The following is a 15,705-nucleotide window of genomic DNA, read 5'->3' as shown; positions in this document are numbered from 1 at the left end:
TTGTAGATCTTCCCCTTTTTACAATAAAATATGTCACAAAAATGAAGTGCATGTAGATTTAATTGTGTATAGCCACCCCACATGTGCAGCGAGAGAAATTAACCAGAGTGGCCACAAGATGGAGCCAAACTTTTAGTTTGATGTGCTCAGTGTGCTAGAAAATAAGAGAGTTAAAGATGTTGAGGTGTAGACAAACACCAGAGGCATTGGAAACTAATTGGAAGGTGAACTTTATAATACATCACACATCTGTAGTGTAAGAAAGACTGCAGAAAATACTGAAAAGATCTTTTTGATGTAAAATTCATTCATGCAGATTTTCCTGATACATTTTTTGTTGTGTTGTTACAGTTGAAACTAAGTGCATGAAAACAAACCTTAAGGTTGCATATTTTCATAATAACCTTAATATCATTCAAGCATAATGATTTAGTGTAACTGCTCATACAATTACTATAACTATAAAATGCTTGCACACAAATTGGTGAACAGTCAGTAACTGGAAAAAGTGTCCATTTGTATAAAGTGATATTGTGTTTGTAATCTGCCAAACTCCCACCTGTATGTTAAAATGCATTTAAGAGTAATTTTGTTTTGTTAGAGATAGTCTACTTCTGTCATATAATATGATCACTGTGATAATTACTTGTTTCTGAGGCCAAGTCAGGACAACAACTGTTTGAACAAGGACAGAAGTGTACAACCTTGAAAATGCTCATGGCTGCTTCTACAGAAAGTCTTGAAGGGTTAAAGCCTAGAACACAAGAGAGATATACTGCATTATGTGTAGGATCTCAGTACAGATGGAGTTCATAGTGAAAGTGATGTTTTGGGAAAGCTGAGGACACACATCCTTAGAGATTTACATGGATGCCAGATGCACATCAAAGGTTCACTTTACACGACATTTTGGACACAGTCACATTTTGTTTTGCTCTTTGTGCAGGGTATTCTCTGGACAGGGGGTTTACACTGTTTAGCTCCAACAAACATGTTGCAACAGGCCTGAAAGGGGGAACTTGCATGATCACCAGATTACTTGACTACAGGAAACTTGGTTGCCTTTCAGCTGGCTCTTAGTGTCCTGGGCACCCTGCGCTGCATGTGTATGTGAGGCTACGCGGACTGCTGGTGTTCTTGATGACACAAGTGGACGGGTTGCTTTTCTGCTTGCACCGTTGATCAAAGCTACAGGAAGAGTCTGTCAGGTACCGTCTACAGCAGCAGAAGCACTGCATCAGGTCGTGGAACATGTGACCAGCGAAAGACAGGTAGATCCAAGGGTTACAGCAGCTGTTGAGACTGGCCAGCAACATGGCGATGATGAAGGCCGTGTCTAGGGAGAGATACAGAGACGAACATATGGTTTGTGTCAGTGCCTGTATTCTGAGAGCATAAACAAAAGAAACTACACAACTACGTAGCTGAGATGACAAATTTTAGTTATTCCAGTTTGGAAAAAGCGAGCATCTTTAGGAATAAGTAAATGAACCACAGTGTTGCTCTAGGTGACATGTTTCTTCATCACAATGTACACCGTAGTTTATTTAAGTCAGTAACACAAAATCTGTCCTACTGCTGAAATTTTCAGTGGAAAACAGCCGGAAACAAATATATAATTTACTCCTGGTTAAGTAACATTTGCTTAAAAGCTTAGAAAAATAGAGCCAAACATTTGTGAACCATTTAAAATTGTTTTGTTTGTAGCAGGAATCAATGGGCTCAGAAATCAGAACCACAGACAGAACAGGAAATCTGGAAAGAACTCTAAACAAACACGTTGCTGGTTCAGGTCTTTTCACCGGATTCACTGACAATCATTAAAATATAGAATATTCCCAACCATATTATCTAAAACCAAGCCCAGTGAGTGACCTACAACCTGTCAAAGGTGTACACTGCCTCTCACCAAGTGCATGCTGGGATAAACTCTAGCCCCTTGCTACTCAGAACATAAATATTAGTTTAGAGAATGAATGAATGGGTGGATGTATACAGCTCCACTAAAGAAGTTCCAGTAAGTTGTAATCACCTGGTGGGTAAAAATCCAAAGTCAGTTTTATAGAGCCATTAGTTTAGCACAATAACAGGCAACAGCCCTGAACGTCGCAGCAGAGTCTTGTTTAATCATTTTCATTCTTGTATTAACTGTTCTGAAGTGAATACTGACTCAACAATTCAAGATAAGATGTCACAAGCCATGCACAGTGGCTCTGAGGACTTTTTCTGAATTGAGAACAGTTTAAATGACACTCCCATTTGTCTGTGTATGCTCTGGGGAAGTCTGAGGTTAAACACCACTGTGTAGCCTGGAAGTGAAGCAAATTGCTTATGCATTCCCCCAAGATACTGTGAGGTGGATAAATGACCTCTGTATGTACGAGACAACTGGAAGACTGTTGTAGAATAACAGATTTGTGTTTTATACCACAGGGTTCCCCAGTTTATATTTTGGACACATGGGGCCTGTGCTTCTTCTGGCACACTGTAACAGACGTTTGAGAGCTTCGTAAACTAATGAATATTGTCAGTAATGAAAACTGTAATTGAACAATGTAAATCACTACTAATAAATGTTTATAATTCAGATTGAATTTATTGTGCATTAGTAAAGAAATAAAAACACTGGGTGTGCGTTTACCTTCTCTTGGTGCAGCAGGATCCCATGCGGACCACATCTGGACAAAGAAAAAGGGAGTCCAGCATACAGTATAGGCAAGGACCACTACAAATGTCATTTTCACTGTGCGCATCTTTGCTTTTGAAATGAGCCCCACGCTGCTCACGCGAGAAAGGGGATGAGCACCTTTGGCGACCCTGGGAGTGAAAGCCAGGAATGGCTTCCTTCTGGTTTTTAAATCAAAATTCTGCCATATTTTAAAACATATTAAACCATAGCAGGTGCTTAAAATCGCCACTGGGAGCAAGTAAATGGTGAGAGTCATCCATGTGATGTATGCTTTTGCACCCCATGGCTGTACAAAGTCTCCCCAGCAGTCATACACACCGTTCCCGACCTCCTTCAGCGAAAATATATATAATTGAGGAGTACTAAATATCAGGCTAAGCAACCACGAGGTGATCACACAGAAGCGATCCTTTCTCTTGTGCAAGGAGCGGAGTGGCTGCCAAATTGCTAAGCATCTGTCGACGGACATCAGGACAAGCATGTAAGTAGATGCAAACATACCCACGACCTGAAGGTATTTGACCAATCTGCACAGCAAATCCGGCCCGTAGAAGCGGAATGTGATATCCCAAATGAGTTGTGGTAAAACCTGAAAGATTGCAACGACAAGGTCTGCGATGCTCAGGTGTTTCATAAAATAATACATCCGAGACTGGCTGTGCTTGGTGGTGTTAATAGCCCACAGGACGCACAGGTTGCCAGTCAAAGCGAGCAGCAGCACCAGGACCAGGACGGTAATTTCCACTTTGGCCACTTCTTCATTTCGTTTCAAGGGATTCACTGTGGTGTTTCCTAAATGGCTGTCATTTCCCCTACTTGAATTGTTCCATGAAATATTCTGCGCCCAGTTATCCTGCTCGCGTAAAATGTCCTCCATCGTGCGTAAAAGCACCACTTGGCGCAGCCGGCAATCACATTGCAAACCCAATTTCTGGAGCGCAAACCAGCGAGATGCGGTAATTGCCCTGTGCCATTTACTCCCAGCTCACTTTTTTAAATCGTTCTGTCGTTTCGTTGAAAATTACTGTGTCATCCAAAGGCCGTGTCTGTAAAGAAACTAATGTCCATCACTTTTTTTAACACGGTAAATCTGAATCAATCAAGATTTTAAATGATTAAAATTTGACAAAAGAGGTTATATTACCGCATGACCATATCAAGTGATTTTTTTAAACGGAGTTTATCTTTAAAACGATCATTTGCGCATTTAGTTTGGGATCTCGGAGCATAGCAGTCCCCACCACCAGTTGCGTCCAGTGCGATGTCCGGTTTGCTGGAGCGCTGTATCTTACTACTGTCAGTAACTCCCTCCCCTCATCTTATTTTCCTCTAAAAGGAAACTATCTGCCTCGAATATAAGGAGACTGCAATTCTCTCTCTCCCCTGTACATTGAGTGTAGATTCCATGTGCTGTTGGCAGTCACCAGATCTCAATATCTCAGCATCTAGCTCTCCAATATCATCATCAAAACACCAAATGAGGGAATATATTTTGAAAAAAAAAGGTGTCCATCCCCCCAGTAGAGTTCAGAGACGTGGGGAGTCGATGCCAAAGAGAACTAAATCTGTTCTGGTGTCACGTGGTGGCCCAACACTTCACTAAGACACTTTATTTTGGCCTCTCCTTTCATTTGTCACTGATCTGTACATGAAGTAATTCCACTCTGATCATACAAAGAGGTTAGTGTTTTCCAAAGAAAGCCACCAAATATGAAAAAAAGCTATTTAAACTATTACATGCTTTGGCTGAATGTAATTACATCTAAGCCTGTGGTGCTGGTGCTGTAACTCGGTACTTCATACAGGCTCAGTCAGAAATAATTACAAGTCTAAACACTGTGAAATCTAAATATTATTTTTTACTGTGCATGTGCCATGACAGCAAGTTATTAAATCCAGTTGCACATCCATCTATTTTCTTCTGCTTATCTGAGATCAGGTTGCAGTGGCAGCAGGTTCAGTAAAGTAGCCCAGCCCTCCTTCTCCCCTGCAACGTTTTCCAGCTCCTCTGGTGGGATTCCTCCATGACTGCCTTGAGATCCTGTCCATGAAAATCACAAACAGGATCAGTGACAAGGGACAGCCTAAACTGTAAGAAACACAATTGTAATGCAACTTACAAGTACAACTGGTTTTGTGCCTTTTTCGTTGAGTCTATGCACAGTGTGTATACAAATCTCTAAGATTAATAATTTAAAATTTCAAAAAAATTAAAGTTGCCACAAACTTGAGATATTGTGAAAAGGCCCAAAATCTACTTTTTAAATTGGTTTCTTCATAATGTTATGTAACATAAAGTTATGTTATAACCGTATCATATATAATAAAACAAACACTTCAGAGGATTTTGATGATACACAACTGAGACAAACCATTTGATAATAAGCAGTCCCAATCCCAACATGGAACCATGTAGTTGGAAATTAAGTTGCCAACTCTTATTAAACTCTATTTAGAAATTTGTTAAAATATTATTTCTGGTATTCTCTGCATGAGACAAAGTGTTTACTGCTGCACAAAAGGAAAATGTCATTTTTAGTTTTGTTTTCAATAAAACTGCCAATTCCAATTACAGAAATGTGGCTTTACACAAATACTTTGTCATAAAACAGACTGTCTCAATAAAGGTTTCTCAGTATTCAACCTGACAATAAAACAGATGGAGAAGATCAAGTGTTACAACCCTGACCACACGCAAACTCTGACACTGATTCAAAATTGGCATCAATATTCATCATGTTTTCATCAGAATATTTAAAAACCAAGTTGGGCTTGGCGTGTTAGATTCAAGTGTGGAGACACCCAGCTGTGGTTATGTCTGAGCATATGGGGGTCAGTTCAATACAAGGATAATAAAGCAATGTGTCTACAGCTGCCCTGTGGTTTCCGTGCACTTACACAGGTATGAAGCAGCAGCCACTCTCTTGTTGCTAACCTGCAGCATGTGCGTGATAAGAAACAAATCTCATGCAGATCATCATCAGTTTAGCGTGACTAACACACTGTTTCTATGACTGCCAACCTTAACAAACACTGTTTTGAACAGGCAGTCCAAACAGACAAGCATATTGTGAGTATGACATGTTTTAAGACTGTTTAACATGTGCTGACTTTTTGTCTCTTTATTTTAATTAACATGCCAGTAAATGAGAACTGATTTGGCAATCTGGTGATCATGGCAAGGCTCTTTATAAAAATACAAATCTCAGACGTCCATTTATAATAATGCATATACATATAGCGGGGGGGGGAGACATTTTGTTCAGAAACAAGTAAAACTACTTTATCTGTTTTTAGTAAAAAAAACAAAAAAACAGAGTGGATTCAGTTTGTCACATTGTTTTAATCAAGAAGACCAAAGGAAACAGTCAGTGTTGTGCAACACAAGAATACTGAACTCAATCATATGTTTGCACATTGCAAGAAATGGGGGGGCACCGTGGTGCGGTGTCACTGTCACCTCACAGCAAGAAGGTTCTGGCGTTACATACTGATCGGGGCCTTTTGGTGATGACTTTGCATGTTGGTTTTCTGTCTCTAAGTGTCAGCCCTGTGATAGACTAGTGACCTGTCCAGGATGTACCCTGCCTCTCGCCCCAGTGTCAGCTGGGACAGGTTCCAGCCCCCATGACCCTTTACAGGATAAGTGAATAATGGATGAATGGAGGAAATCTGTGCATGCACCACTTACATGTGCATGCAACTGTCTAACCATTTTATTGCTGAGTATACAACATTACTAATGTAAACATGAATTAAAGATCATAAGATGTTAAATACTTTAATTAGACTGCTGCCTCTCCTGCACTATGACATGTAAAAATACCACAGTATCAAAAAGCCTTTTAAATCTTTCATATAAGGAGTGTTGGCTCAGCCCCATCTTAAGGTTCATGTTGTCCAGTATCTTGTTGAAGTCCAGTGGTTATAAAAAGGTTTGTCTGCCAGTAATCTTGAATAATGTCCTAACTGTCCCTTTGCACCATGCGTTTCTATGAAACTGACTTGTGAGAGCCAAAGATTTGACAAGACCCAGTGTGACTTAAATAATGATCCTTGTTATTACACTGATGACATTTTAGTTGGGCAAAAGATAACACTGTCTGTACTTAGGAATGATTTTGTTTATATTAGATTTAAGGAAGTGTTTTGTTACAAAGTCAACTAGTGTACCCCAGCATGTGAACACAGCTTAAAGTTAGAGAAAAAAAGCCAGTTCTTACAGATGGTCTATACAGACCAACACTTAGACAAATGAATTCTCACAGCTTCTGCAACATCTACAGCTCAGTTCAGTTAATGGAAAATCAATCCCATGCATCCAAGAGGGTCTGCATGCAGCCACTACCTTTTGGTGATGTGCCTTTGGTACAGTGAATGTTCCTCGTCTGTGAGCTCATGATCCTGTGGTATAAATCAGAGGCACAGTGATTCCTTTACCAGATAAATTTCCATTGGAAAGGGATTTTGTATCAGACCTCCAAGATTTTGCTTAAACTTTTGGAAAGTTTACAAAAAAACTGCAGAATATGATTTCCTGTGCTGTCTAACCTCAACCTCAGACGCACAAAACTCACATCCCTTTGTGTATTCCAGGTCAATTTGGCTCGACATAGGATTATACTCCCACTGAGTAAATTCATTTCAAGTTTGACTTGTCAAAGTGAGATGGAGGGAGACTGAATAGCCCACAGCCTGATTTGATGATCTCACATAAAGCACAAACATTTAATAAGGCCAAAATAATGTGTTCTTAGTCATGCAACAAAAAACCTGTGCTAATGTTTTTGCTACTGTGGCTGTTATGGGGACATATGATTGACACAGTCTCTATTTTAACAAAATATTTATGCTTACTTTCTCAATAAACAGAGGCCTGTTGTGTGTGGCCTCTGTGGTAATTTGGACATGATGACATCATACAGAGAGGATCAAGTACAGTAGAATGGGCCACAGACAGACAGGGACCTCTAGGATGCACAGAAAGGAAAAAGAAATGTGAATTGAAATGAAACCGATGCAAATTGTCATGTCCTCCATGGAATCTAGTACTAAACTCTAAAAATGGATAAATTGCACTTCTGCAAAAGTTAAATTATACTTTAGCAGGACCCTCAGGGGAAAGTCTCTGCATTTGACAGTTATAGCTCTTTGGGGGCTGTGAGCAGTGACAGTGCAGAACCAACTGGTTTTACAAATGCTGAAAATTGTCTGCAGTAATGTAAATCTTTGCTCCAGGCCCGTATAATCAGCTGCCATTCACTGGCACAAGAGACACGCAGTACAACAAAATTACTTGTATTATAATAGATATTGATATGTAGCTGTATATTATGAGGTCAAAATAAGAACAGGGGAAAAGTGAAAAATAACCAGGCCGTATGCCCTTTAAATCACACCAGAAGAGGCTGAGCCATTTGTTCTAGGTGCTGTGCTGTCCTTTTTGAAATGTGGGATTGTCCTTTTATACAGCCAGTGCAGGAGGGTTTTAGAGTGCACAGAGCACAACCGTGGCCAGCACTCACCAAGAACCTCAATGTGCTTCTAATGTGATAAATCTCCAACCAAAACTGACTCAGAAATGAAATTTTGAAAGAATGCTGACTCTTTCATGGAATGACTAGTTTTATTAGCAACAGCAGTCTCTCATTATATAATGGCTATGCTTTTATAATTCCTCTGGAAAAACTGGGGGGAAAGCAACTAAAAGACCAAATGAAATAATGTTCATATTATTGGATGAACACATTTGTGTGAGCTAGTTAAATTCATTTACATTGTTCCATTATAATTGGAAAAAAAAAACATCTTCGTTTATATGTTGTACCTATATTACATACTCAAGTTTTTTTGTCCACTGGTAAAACATGTAAAACAAATTTTAACAAGAAAAAGGCACTGGCTGATTCTGTTTTACTGATCAGGTTACATTTCATGACATTTGTTTGTGTTGAAGTGAAGAAGCAGAATTGTACCATCTGTCTATCAAAAGGAAATCAGATTTCTGAAGTACAACAAAATCTCTCATCTCACTTCACCGTGAGCTCACTCTGTTACGAAACAATTCAAACTTGATTTGTTTAGTTTAACTGTAGCACACTTATCACATTGAGCCGTTTACATCCCTGAAACTCTTTGGCTCACTTTTTGCTCACATTGGTTTTAGTCACTGTACCAATGAAAGAAGATATTGTGCTTACAGATTGCACTGAGAACATGTAAAATGAAAACAAGATGGGGGACTATTTTTGAATTCTTAACATATTACAGTTTTATATCTTTATGTTTGAAGCCTGAAATGTGGCAAAAGGTCGCAAAGTTCAAGGGGGCCGAATACTTTCGCAAGGCACTGTAGCTGTATATTATGAGGTCAAAATAAGAACAGGGGAAAAGTGAAAAATAACCAGGCCGTATGCCCTTTAAATCACACCAGAAGAGGCTGAGCCATTTGTTCTAGGTGCTGTGCTGTCCTTTTTGAAATGTGGGATTGTCCTTTTATACAGCCAGTGCAGGAGGGTTTTAGAGTGCACAGAGCACAACCGTGGCCAGCACTCACCAAGAACCTCAATGTGCTTCTAATGTGATAAATCTCCAACCAAAACTGACTCAGAAATGAAATTTTGAAAGAATGCTGACTCTTTCATGGAATGACTAGTTTTATTAGCAACAGCAGTCTCTCATTATATAATGGCTATGCTTTTATAATTCCTCTGGAAAAACTGGGGGGAAAGCAACTAAAAGACCAAATGAAATAATGTTCATATTATTGGATGAACACATTTGTGTGAGCTAGTTAAATTCATTTACATTGTTCCATTATAATTGGGAAAAAAAAAACATCTTCGTTTATATGTTGTACCTATATTACATACTCAAGTTTTTTTGTCCACTGGTAAAACATGTAAAACAAATTTTAACAAGAAAAAGGCACTGGCTGATTCTGTTTTACTGATCAGGTTACATTTCATGACATTTGTTTGTGTTGAAGTGAAGAAGCAGAATTGTACCATCTGTCTATCAAAAGGAAATCAGATTTCTGAAGTACAACAAAATCTCTCATCTCACTTCACCGTGAGCTCACTCTGTTACGAAACAATTCAAACTTGATTTGTTTAGTTTAACTGTAGCACACTTATCACATTGAGCCGTTTACATCCCTGAAACTCTTTGGCTCACTTTTTGCTCACATTGGTTTTAGTCACTGTACCAATGAAAGAAGATATTGTGCTTACAGATTGCACTGAGAACATGTAAAATGAAAACAAGATGGGGGACTATTTTTGAATTCTTAACATAAATCCACAAGCAGCGAGTGTTAAACAAAAAGGGGGATTTCTTTTGCAACTGGGCCTTATCTAAGTGCTATGAACTGAGCTCACCTTTGACCAAACACTGGAATAAATTTTTATCTGGAACAGAAACGTGAACTTTGCCATTTTTGGGTCTGAGCAGTGGACTGAGTATCAAGCTAACAGTGGTGTAAAGGGGAAAAGGATTACACCAACCAAGAAACCTCCTGAGGACACATGGACAGTGAAAATAAAGTTATAAAGTCCTAACAAACATTTGAAAAAAGTGAAGACATTTCTTTCAACTTCATATATATTACGAGTCATGTGAAGGCCTCAGCCCCGGCTACCCCCCCATGTAAGGGCCTAAACCACCACCAGCAGTGGAATTAGCTAGGTAATGTTCTTTTATTTTCTTTGTTCATGTGTGTAGATTTAAGTGGTAGGCAGATTTTAAGCATTTGATTTGACATCAGGTTTAGACAGACACAATCAACAAAATATACACATTTGGTTAATTTTGTATTGTTAACGTGTGTAAATTTTCTTTTTCTATTACCTGTTCCTGGTTCATGGATGGGGGTGGCTCTGACAAAAAGTTTAGGCTGCGGCAGCAGGAGCCTGCGGCAGCAGCAGGTTTAAATACCTCCCACTAGGCCTGGACTGTACCAAGTGCCCAGTACAAGAAAGAGGGGGAGTTTGGGAGAAATACTGTATGTTTAATTGTTTGTAGTTTGTTAAAACTTTGTCAAATTATGTTATTTTTTTACATCGAAAGACAAATGGTTGTTAGCAGACTGTCTGTTCAGATGTTCCCCATTTGTGTTTTTGTGTACTGTGTAGTTCATTTTGCTGTATTTTGAGTTTCCTTATCCTTTGTTGACCTGTTTTTGGGCCCATTTTGTTTGATATTGATGTGGTGTGTATTTTATTTTCCTTATTTTTGGGTAAAAAGAAATTTAAATCCTGTGTCCTCTGCCTTATTGTTCGGTACCTGACAAGTCATCATGAGTGAGCAGCTGAAAAATGTCATTATGCCATTACGGGGGGTGACTGTGGTTCAGTGAGTAGAGCAGTCATTTCCTAACCGGAGGTTCGAATCTCGGTGCCTGCAGTCCACATGTCAAAGTGTCCTTGGGCAAAACACTGAACCCCCAAGTTGCCCCCGATGGTTAGAGCCATCGGTTGTGTTGGTGCCGCAGATGGCTGCCTCAGTTCTGTACCAGAAACAAATTCCTTCTGTGTAACATACTTGGCCAAGAAAGGTGATTATCCATATGTGCAGCATGGAGTGCGTGAAATCCTGCCTTTCTTCAAGCATTTCCATGAAGTCTAATTAGTTCAAATTAGACTGGATTAAGAAGGAGAGTGACGACATCTCCACTGACTTTTTTTTTTTTTTTTTGCAGTAATGGTGCATCATGGAAACGTCAAATAGTTCCAAACATTAAGAGCAGCAAGATAGAGTTACACTGACTTGGCTGCTATTGTCTCATTTCAACCTCATTTTAGCTTCTGATTTGTCTGATATGTTTCTTCTAAAACTTACTAGGAGAAATTGGTGAGACCGGACAACTACTGTAGCCACAGGAGTCATTCTTGAGACATAAGGGAGATACCTTGCTAAACTTAACTCATTGTTAATAATGGATCTTTTTTTCTCCTTTGGAGGAGAAAAGGAGTGATGCTAAAGAAACCATGGAGTGATATACAGTACATGCACCAAGAAGTGTACTGTATGCAGAGTACACTGCATTAGTATCTAGCCCTTCATTCCTAAGTGCTGTTTTTACCCATGAGACTGTCTGATGCCACTGCCCACTGTGGCTGTCCACAGGAAGAGCAGAGGCTAGGAAAACAAACAACCCCCTGATGCAGACAGATGATATCCATGAAATTGATACTGGGGAAAATCTCAATCTGTGCTGCTCCTGGCCCTTTACATAATAGACCCACCGGACCTTGTACTTGAAGAACAGAGATTCCAGTTCAAATGCTCAACAGATGGAGGTGAGTGAGTTGTCATGCAGTGTGAGAGGATCCCAGTTTCAAAGTCTGTGAAAACATGCAAACAGCAAAGATTTGTTCATGGGTGTGAAACGGAAAGTGATTTCTACAGTAGATAAAAGTGTGAGCAGATCAAAAAGGAAGTTTCATGTAAATTAAGGTTGATCTTTACTCACATTTGAACAGTAATGCATGAACTATCTTAGCACCTTACTGAAAGCAAGTGATCCCTTTCATGTCATGTCATCCTATGTTAATACAGACACACTGATTAGTGCAGCTTTACTATTTGAGTACTGGTAGCTACTGAATTTCTGTATTGTAACATCAATTAATCACTTTCTCCATAATGAGTGGTCATGAGATCAGTTTCTCAAGCTCAACACAATCTTCAGTTGAAAAATGGCTTGAAATTAGTTCTAATTTGACTTTTACTCATGCAAATCTAGCCCTCTCACCTCAGGGATCCAGATAACCTGCATTTAATCCTAAATGCATTAGTTCCACCAGTGATGTATCCTAAGACTCACTAAATGAGATTTTAATCACTGTGACTTACTAGGAGTATTTTGGCACTTTGCCGTCCACCTCCAGTCACTAGATTTTACAAGTAACTGACTTTCTTCTGTGCTACTCTCTTCATGGACCAAAGTCACGGACCCCAGTCTTCTGAGGAATTTAGCTATGTGGGCCCCTGCGTACATGTCCTGACAGTTACCTCAACACCTTTCTGTTCCTACTGGTAACATCTTGCAGAGCCAGGGAGCAGATGGAAGAGGTTGACTCACCCCTTCATATTCTGTTTATTGAAAACAGAATCCAGGATGTTGGTGCCTCTCACACTGCAAAAGGCAGAGACACGGTAGGGCTCATTCCAATTTGCACAATCTTTTAGCTCTTTGTTTTGGTTCTCAGAACTGCAGCGTTACTGTTTTGGTTTGGTCTCATCATCAGTTATTCTTAAAACAGCAGCAGATTTAGGTGACAAAGCTTTGATAATCTCATTGTGCACTGCCTACACAGTACCAAATATCCAACAAAGTTAGCAGTCAGCTGTTGAACACTGAAACATTTAGCAGCTAGATCAGTAGTTGATCGACAGCAAACCAGAGCTAAAGGGAGTACCAAAAAAAAAAAAAACACTCTTGCCAGTTTTTTCCATTGAAAATACTGTATAATAATATCTGCTCATTCACATTAACTACACTCTCAGGTGAGGCACTGTTGCAGCCATTCCAGCTTTCATGTAGAAACTGTGGTAATGTTGTTTATTACCCATTATGGCAGAGGTATAAATTAGGTTTAAAAATAAAAGGCCCCGGTGCATAAAAACTATTTACCAGAACTTGTATGTTTTAGCCTCACTACTCTAAACCGCTTTACAGAGCATGCACTAATATTTGAAGAGGTGCCACAATAACAATGTCACGATTCTTTATTTACTTACATGTGTATTAGAATATTTATATCCTAATACCCTGGGATCTATGGATTCCACAACAATGACAACAACCTTACATTAGCCACAGCTCTGGTGGCCTTACCAATCATATCACAGTAGTAATGAAAAGGCCTTTTGAACTAGGAAGTCACAGCCGTAAATGCTGGGTGTTAGGCCATGGGTGGTCTGTTCCCTCTTGGCAGCCATTTGGTCCCCGGACAAGGTCATAATCTCATTATTGAGAATAAAGTGGATTGTAAACACACCTAAGTGAATTACGCCTAACTCTGAGTGCTGGCTATGGGAAAAAATAAAAGATCTGAATTACTGTGATCAGGTCACAGATAAACAAAACATCTGAAAAGACAGTTTTTGTTTCTGAAGTCATGGTTTATGACTATTTTATATACTCACATTTATTTCTATATTATACATTCTCTACCCCGCCTCTCACCCAGTGTCAGCTGGATGGAGGTTCTCTTTAAAATCTAAACCAAAAAAAACAAAAAACACCTCCAGTCTGTTTATTCTGGAACCAGAGATGTGCTTCCTGCCAAGTTACAGACCAACACTACTTTTATCTCAACATATCAGCTGTTGTACTCCCATTGTTTACTGGTTCCAGCTGGTCCACATTCACCTGATAGCTGAGACCACAACCTAGAATATTTCTAATCTTCTATAAGGATGGAGCCTCAGTGTCCTGTTGCAGAGGTAATGCCTCTGTAACAAACTTAAAGCACCTCATGATAAAATTCCACCTTTTCATAAAAAACTGTCTGGGGTGTCATACTATTTCAGATATTCCAGTGAACTGCCATCAGTTTCACCAGGGAGACATTTCCCCTCTAAACATCTCAGAAAGTCCAAAAAATGAATTTATATAGAACTTTTTCTTTACCTCCCTCACTGACCATCTCACTATCTTTCAGATTTACCTTGTGAACCCTTCAGAGGGGCCCAACCCTTAGGTTGGGAACCACTCTATTTAACTACTTGACTATATAAAGCTGTCAAAATTAGCTTCACCCTGAGCAGCTACAATAATAAAATGCTACTCACATGTTATTGCATAATAACGATAATACATCATTTACAGCCATCATATTTCTCCAGGATGAATATTTTAATGTTGACACTTTAAGTATATTTAGTTCATAATATTTTGTGTTCCTGCAGACTTTTCCTTGGAATGAAGTATTCTTACATTGTTGTACTGACACTTTAACTTAAGTAAAAGATCTTGAGTACTGCCACTGGAATACAGGCAATGGTCTACTTGGAAAAAATTTAATGCATTTGATAAAAAGCATCTCTCTTTGGCAATACTGCCTATTTTGTTATATTACACAGTCTAATGTTGGTTTACTTATGTACATTGAGAGCCGATGTACCAGAGTCACATTCCTCATGTGTCAGACACACCTGGCCAATAAAGCTGATTCTGATTCAGTGTGTTGCAGGATGACAGTGTTGCCACCCACAGGGCACAAATGGTAACTGAATGTCTCAATGATCATACAATAACGTCCCCGGACATGTGCTGAAAGACTGCGCGGACCAGCCGGCTGGTGTCTTCAACCAGTCTCTGACCCAATCCACTGTCCCACCCTGCCTGAAGTCCTCCATCCTAGTTCCCCTAACTAAGAAACCAAACATTACCAGCCTCACTGACTACCGGCCAGTTGCACTCACTCCAGTGGTGGCTGAAGTGTTTTGAGAAACTGGTACGGGGACACATTGTCATTCCTCCCCAAACATCTGACCCACACCAGTTTGCATACAGGGCAAATAGATCCACAGCCCTCCACACTGTGCTGTCCCACCTGGAGCATCAGGAGAGCTATGCACAGCTGCTCTTTGTGGATTATAGTTCTGCCTTCAACATCATCCTCCCCCACAAACTGGTGGACCTGGAAATTCCATATTCCACCTGCATATGGATTAAGAGCTTCTTGTCCAGACGCAGCCAGAGGGTGAGAGTGGGCCCACACACATCCACGGCTCTCAGCCTCAGCACTGGTTCCCCACAAGGCTGTGTGGGGAGCCCCCTGCCCACCTTGACAACACCATTGTAGAATTTGCCGATGACATCATGGTGGTGGGGCTCATCTCTTGGGGGGTGAGGTGGAGAGGCTGATAGTGTGGTGCAGAGAGAACAATCTGCTCCTTAATACCTCAAAGACTAAGGAGGTCATTGCTGACTTCAGGAGGAAGAAAACTGACATCTTGTCACTGTACATCAGCGGTGACTGTGTGGAGAGGGTGCTGGCCTTCCG

General features: G+C 40.0%; 1 protein-coding gene and 1 long non-coding RNA gene across 2 annotated transcripts; both read right to left on the bottom strand.

Annotated features, from left to right (window-relative positions):
* Positions 1 to 347: 347 nt before the first annotated feature.
* Positions 348 to 3,739, bottom strand: oxtrb (oxytocin receptor b). The gene is given in 3 exon segments (XM_020597942.1): positions 348 to 1,132; positions 1,134 to 1,336; positions 2,642 to 3,739. Coding segments are annotated over 3 exon segments (1,233 nt in total). The 5' UTR covers positions 3,567 to 3,739; the 3' UTR covers positions 348 to 1,027.
* A 580-nt stretch (positions 3,740 to 4,319) lies between these two features.
* LOC109958949 (uncharacterized) lies at positions 4,320 to 10,566 on the bottom strand. The gene is made up of 3 exons (XR_002274747.1): positions 10,538 to 10,566; positions 7,547 to 7,659; positions 4,320 to 4,730 (listed from the first exon to the last, which is right to left on the bottom strand). It is a non-coding gene; the product is annotated as an uncharacterized LOC109958949 (long non-coding RNA).
* Between the last annotated feature and the right edge of the window lie 5,139 nt (positions 10,567 to 15,705).

Source organism: Monopterus albus, unplaced genomic scaffold, assembly GCF_001952655.1.
Source record: "Monopterus albus unplaced genomic scaffold, M_albus_1.0 scaffold36.1, whole genome shotgun sequence".
Taxonomy (NCBI): Eukaryota; Metazoa; Chordata; class Actinopteri; order Synbranchiformes; family Synbranchidae; genus Monopterus; species Monopterus albus.
The sequence above is the reverse complement of the archived record's forward strand: the minus strand, read 5'-3'. Positions and strand labels throughout refer to the sequence as shown.